Source organism: Buceros rhinoceros, unplaced genomic scaffold (genome assembly GCF_000710305.1).
Source record: "Buceros rhinoceros silvestris isolate BGI_N320 unplaced genomic scaffold, ASM71030v1 scaffold4898, whole genome shotgun sequence".
Classification (NCBI taxonomy): domain Eukaryota; kingdom Metazoa; phylum Chordata; class Aves; order Bucerotiformes; family Bucerotidae; genus Buceros; species Buceros rhinoceros.
In genome coordinates this window covers 10,607-16,241 of record NW_010427427.1, presented here as the reverse complement: position 1 = coordinate 16,241, position 5,635 = coordinate 10,607, and the positions used below count along the sequence as shown (strand labels likewise).

The 5,635-nt window shown below is 48.3% G+C and overlaps 1 protein-coding gene across 1 annotated transcript in view; it reads right to left on the bottom strand.

The window, feature by feature from the left end:
* Positions 1-5,415, bottom strand: part of COLQ (collagen-like tail subunit (single strand of homotrimer) of asymmetric acetylcholinesterase) — a 62,038-nt gene extending 56,623 nt beyond the window's left edge. The window contains exon 1 of the mRNA XM_010141903.1: positions 5,331-5,415. Coding sequence (XP_010140205.1) covers positions 5,331-5,415 — 85 coding nt within the window. The remainder of the gene's footprint in view (positions 1-5,330) is intronic.
* Positions 5,416-5,635: the final 220 nt, after the last annotated feature.

The following is a 5,635-nucleotide window of genomic DNA, read 5'->3' as shown; positions in this document are numbered from 1 at the left end:
GAACAGGGAAATGGCAGCAGCTGTGGTAGCCGGGACAGCACGGGAGCAGCGGGGCAGGGCAGCGCGGAGCACAGCAGAGGCAGCAGTGCTGACCAGCAGGGAAAAACAGGGCACAGTCCTGCCTGTGCACCGATTTCAAGGGAGCCCTCAGGGCCCGCCAAAACCCCACAACCAGTGAGATGAGCTGATGTACATGGGAGGAATAGACCATTGGCTGTTTGACGTGTCAATCAAAGATAAACTAACCCTCTTTGTCTCAAACCAGGACAGAAGGCACCTTCAAAGGCCATCTAGTCCAACCCCCCTGCAGTGAGCAGGGACATCTTCAACTAGATCAGGTTGCCCAGAGCCCTGTCCAAACTGACCTTTGATGGTCCAGGGATGGGGGTCTACTAAACCATGTCCCTCAGCACCACATCTCTATGGTTTTTAAATACCTCCAGGCATGGGGAACTGCACCAGTTCCCTGGGCAGCCTGTTCCAGTGCTTGACAACCCTCTCCGTAAAGAAATTTTCACTAATACCCACCCTAAATCTCCTCTAGCACAGCTTGAGGCTGTTTATTCTCTTCCTGTCACTGGCTACTTGGGAGAAGAGACCGATCCCCACCTCACTACGACCTCCTGTCAGGTAGCTGTAGAGAGTGATAAGGTCTCCCTTGAGCCTCGTTTTCTCCAGGCTAAACAACCCCAGTTCCCTCAGCTGCTCCCCATAGGACTTGTGCTCTGGACTCTTCATCAATTTGGTCTCTGGACACGCTCCAGCACCTCAATGTCCTTCTTGTAGTGAGGTGCCCAAAACAGGATCCTCAGCTGCTCCCCATAGGACTTGTGCTCTGGACTCTTCATCAATTTGGTCTCTGGACACGCTCCAGCACCTCAATGTCCTTCTTGTAGTGAGGTGCCCAAAACAGGATACAGTATTCAATGTGTGGCCTCACCAGTGCCAAAGACAGGGGGACAATCACTGCCCTGCTCCTGCTGGCCACACTATTTCTGACACAAGCCAGGACGCTGTTGGCCTTCTTGGCCACCTGGGCACTCTGCTGGCTCATGTTCAGCCGGCTGTCAACCAACACCCCCAGGTCCTCTTCTGCCGGGCAGCCTTCTAGCCACTCCTCCCCAAGCCTGGAGTGTTGCATGTATTACTGGTCCAGTGTAGTCTGTCACACTGCTGGGGTACCAGTGATTCAGACCGGACCTGGATTCACAAGCTTTTCATGACCTTTCTGAGTTTCCTAAAAGTCAGGTATCACTCAGAGGTAACTTGAGTTCAATCTTAAATGTCATGAGGAAAGTTGTGTAGAGAAGAGGAGTACCAAGCTGTAGCAAGTATCAGGAGCATGGCATGTATCAGGAACAGTGTGGCCAGCAGGAGCAGGGCAGTGATTGTCCCCCTGTACTCGGCACTGGTGAGACCACACCTTGAATACTGTGTCCAGTTTTGGGCACCTCACTTCAAGAAGGATGTTGAGGTGCTGGAGCAGGTTCAGAGAAGGGCAATGACGCTGGTGAAGGGTTTGGAGAACTTGTCCTATGAGGAGCGGCTGAAGGAGCTGGGACTGTTCAGTCTGGAGAAGAGGAGGCTCAAGGGAGACCTTATTGCTCTCTACAATTACCTGAAAGGAAGTTGTGGGGAGTGGGGGTCGATCTCTTCTCCCATATTAAGAATGACAGGATGAGAGGGAATGACCTCAAGTTACGCCAGGGGAAATTTAGTTTAGATATTAGGAAAAATTTCATTACAGAGAGGGTTATTAAGCATTGCAACAGGCTGCCCAGGGAGGTGGTGGAGTCCCCATCCCTGGAAGTGTTTAAAAACCGTGTGGATCTGGTGCTGAGGGACATGGTTTAGGGACCCTGGCAGTGTAGGGGGAATGGTTGGACTCGATGATCTTTGTCTCTTCCAACCTCTTCTGTGATTCTATGAAGTACCGCAGCTCGTCACATGGGGAGCTCTGCTACAATCAGCAGTTCTCACCTAAATGCTGCATTGGCCAGTCATTCCACAGTGGCACTGCACAAAGGCCCGTCATTCCAGCATGCCAGGGTTGTCATGTTCCAAACACAGGATAACAGCTGAGCCTAATAAGACTAGACAAATGCATTTTCCCAGCTCCGTTTACAGATTCAGGGAGCATCACCATTTCCGCTACCGAGTCTTGCTTTTGAAGTTTCCACCATTTGTATTTAAGACATCCCTACCAAGCGGCAGTTTGGCACACGGGAATGAAAACTTTCAGAAAAATCATCTCTTACACTAAATTCAGGAATAAAGGTCTCACTAATTTCAACAGCATTATCTGCTTATGTGTGGTAGCTTAAAATCCCTTGTCAGGCTGAAATACTAGTTTTTCCTTACACAATTTTCATTCAGCCTCTGAGCACTTGAATGATTCCTGTTTTTGCAGAGCAAACAGAAGGTTTACGGTCTGGCTGGTCAGGCTCCTAGACCTAAATCCCAGCAGCCAGGTCTCCTTGCTGTAAGAAGGAAGCACAGTTTGGCTGGAACTTGAGGAGTACCTGCAAGCCCACCAGTATTGGTGCCAGCACCTCGCGGCATCAAGGTCTACATAATGCCACACATGCACATTATCTCAATGACAGTACGAAGGAGACAGATGACAGGTTCTTCAAACGCTCTTAAAAAGTGCCATTTTTTTTGTTACACTTTTGTTGTGGATTAGGATGCGGCATGGTTTCTGCAGTGGGGGCTGGGGCTGCTGCCTTTGTTTGAGCCATTTTGGTGGTGAGGGATGGGGCTGCTGGTGTGGTCCCTGTAAGAAGTTTCATGAAAAGAGCAACCCCCTCAGCTCCAATTTGGCCCCACTTTGAGCCAAGGCTGGGGCAATCAGCGCCTCTGCAAATAAGTCTGTTTGAGAGGGGGAATGCCTTTGGGAATCCTTATTGTTTTAGGGAGCGTTTCTTTTGTTTTGGAGGGGTTAGGGTGGAAGGAGAAGTGACCATGCAGTCACCAAGGTAACCAGAAGAAGGTCGGGGAATGCACACCAGTACAGCCGTTTTCCTCCAGTCTGTGACAAGTTGGCTGATGCCCTGCAACCCTCAGGAGCACTGGTGGGAGGATGGCTGAGCTGCAGAGATGAAGAGAGAGCCACCATGCAGAGTGCTGGGAGCAGGCCCGTGTTGCAGAGAGCTGAAGATCCTGTAAAAGGCCATGACTCTAGGAGGACTGCTGCTGGGTTGGCTCCGTGCTGGGAGAGCCAGCCCTGGCAACTGACCCCACCATGAGCCGGAGCTGGTCACAAAAGGGCTGTTTCCTGCTGGAGAGGGGATGCTACGTGGCCACAAAGAGCTGTGAGGAGTGTTTTCCATGAAGGCAAGCGACTGGAACAGTATGGGAAGAGCCAAGACTGACTGCACCCCCATCCTGTCTTCCCCCCCACCCAGTTCTGGAGTGTTGGGGGGGAGGTAGTAAAGCCAGGCCTGGGAAGAAGGGGGGTGGGGTAAAGTTGTATTTACAATCTTGTTGATTCTCTTATTGTGAGAATCAGAATCAACCACAGTTGTGGTTTTGTTGTTTGAATTACATGGATTTTGTTTCCCCTAGTTGAGTCTGTCTTTTGCCTGTGACCGTAAGTTGTCATGGAGCCCTCCCTTGTCTTGACCCTTGAGTAGTTGCTGTATTTTCTCCTCCTGGAGAAAATAGAATGACTGTGTGACTTTAGTCGCCAGCCAGGTCTACACCATGACAACTTGTGCTGATTTCATCAGAGATGGACTTGTCTCCAGACACTGGGGAGCTCTAGCTTGGACAAGTGCCTGAGGGTATGTGTGTGGACACTGGAGTCATCACTGCGGCAGCAAGGTGATGCAGAGGCATAAGCAGAGCAGGAGGAGAGCAGAAGGGCCTCTCTGTCCTAAATTTCATGCCGCAACAGCTACAGACAGTCACCACACAAAATTCATGCCCAGGAATAGTGATTGCTTTTTGGAAGCAAGAGCCACAAAAACTTATGTTGCTGTGTAGACTGGAGGTGTAAAAATGTTTATATGAGTCTTTCACTCTTCTCCTCATGTGGTAGAATTACCATCACTAAGCAGAAATCTCCCATGAGTTACATGCAAAGATGTTCTAAGCTGCCAACATTCACGTGTCCACAGTCATTTACACAATCTTAGATGAGATGCTAATCCATTTCTTCAACTCCCAAACACCGCAATTCAGACCCTGCCTTCAACAGCAACCCTCCTCTGATCCAGTTTAGAATTTGATAGAAGGTATTACGCAACTGTTACTAGTTGGATTGCTCAGAGATCCTGTAGCTGACAACAAGTAAAAAGAAATCCGGATTGAAATATTCTATGCAACATTTTCAGAAGTGTGCTTCCTTATCTTCTCTATCAGCCCCTTGAAAAGATTGATGAAAGCCAAAAATTTCTTAGAATATTGACTCAAGCAAGCAAATGGTCTATTAACTTCTCTTATTTCTGCACTATTTCAGGCAGCCTAGAGATTCTTGGAAAGAACAGACACTGAAATAATTCTTTTATATTAGTTTGTGCCATAATTAGCTGGAAGGGTCTGCTTTACTGAGGGGCTCTTTAAACTTGTTCACCTGGTTTGAGTCAAATCATCAAAAGAAACAGCAAATGTGTCCTTCAGAACAGCTGTTTCTTACTGACTGCAACACACAGTTACCAGTTAGTAAATTGTCAAAAGTGGCACTGTCTATGTGTCACAGCCAGCTCCCATACTGGTCTGATCTCAGAACATCGCTAAGGGGGGAGCTCAAGCACTCTTTTCTCCACTAAGCACAGCCATCAAGCTCTTTAAACAGCATGAGAAGACCCGCAGTGGGGACTCTGACCCCAACATACAAACCAATGATGTCGTCAGGGCAGAAGTCACTCACGTTTCTTAGAAGGACTTTTATTACAGCTTACAGCCAGGGTGTGCTTGTTTCTTGGGAACAGAGCGGCAGCCCTGAGGACGTATTGCTGCTTGGCTTAAGTGTACTTGAGATTTTGCATGCGTGCTTGAAAACAAATCCAGCCAGGCCAAGCACACATCTGATTCCTCACCAAAATGATAGATGCTATACGGCCATAGCGACTGAAGGCAAGCACACTTTGACACACACCCAAACGTTTACAGGGCGGTCTACAGAATTCACTTAAAGTTCATAATTACTGCAAACCAAACCTGTTGGCAGGCTGAGCATACCACCAGGCTGCAGGACTGCTTTCTCAACACTTTAAACTACCTTGTGAGGTGCTGAGACAGTAACAAACCGTACTTCTTATTCCTTATCCGTGGCCATTTTGTGGCCATTTGTGATGGTTTCACCTATGGTACCATAGTTAAATTACCTGCTGGGTTTCGGACATCTCTGTAATACTTCTCCTGTACCCCTTGTTGGTCCCAGGTTCCAACTGCCTTCATGCATGCCGGCATCCTCTTTGAAGAGGACAAGTGCTGCTGGCCTGAACTTCTGGGTTTCCTAACCACATGAACTGAGCTGGCCCCTGTAAGAGAAGTTTTCACAGGAACTAGACTAATGATCGATGGAGGTCACTCATAACAGGTAGAGCAAAATTTCAGATAGTCTTTGTTTATCTGAAGGCCATGATAAGAAAAAGACTCAGAATCACACCTTATTTAAACACTAACTTCT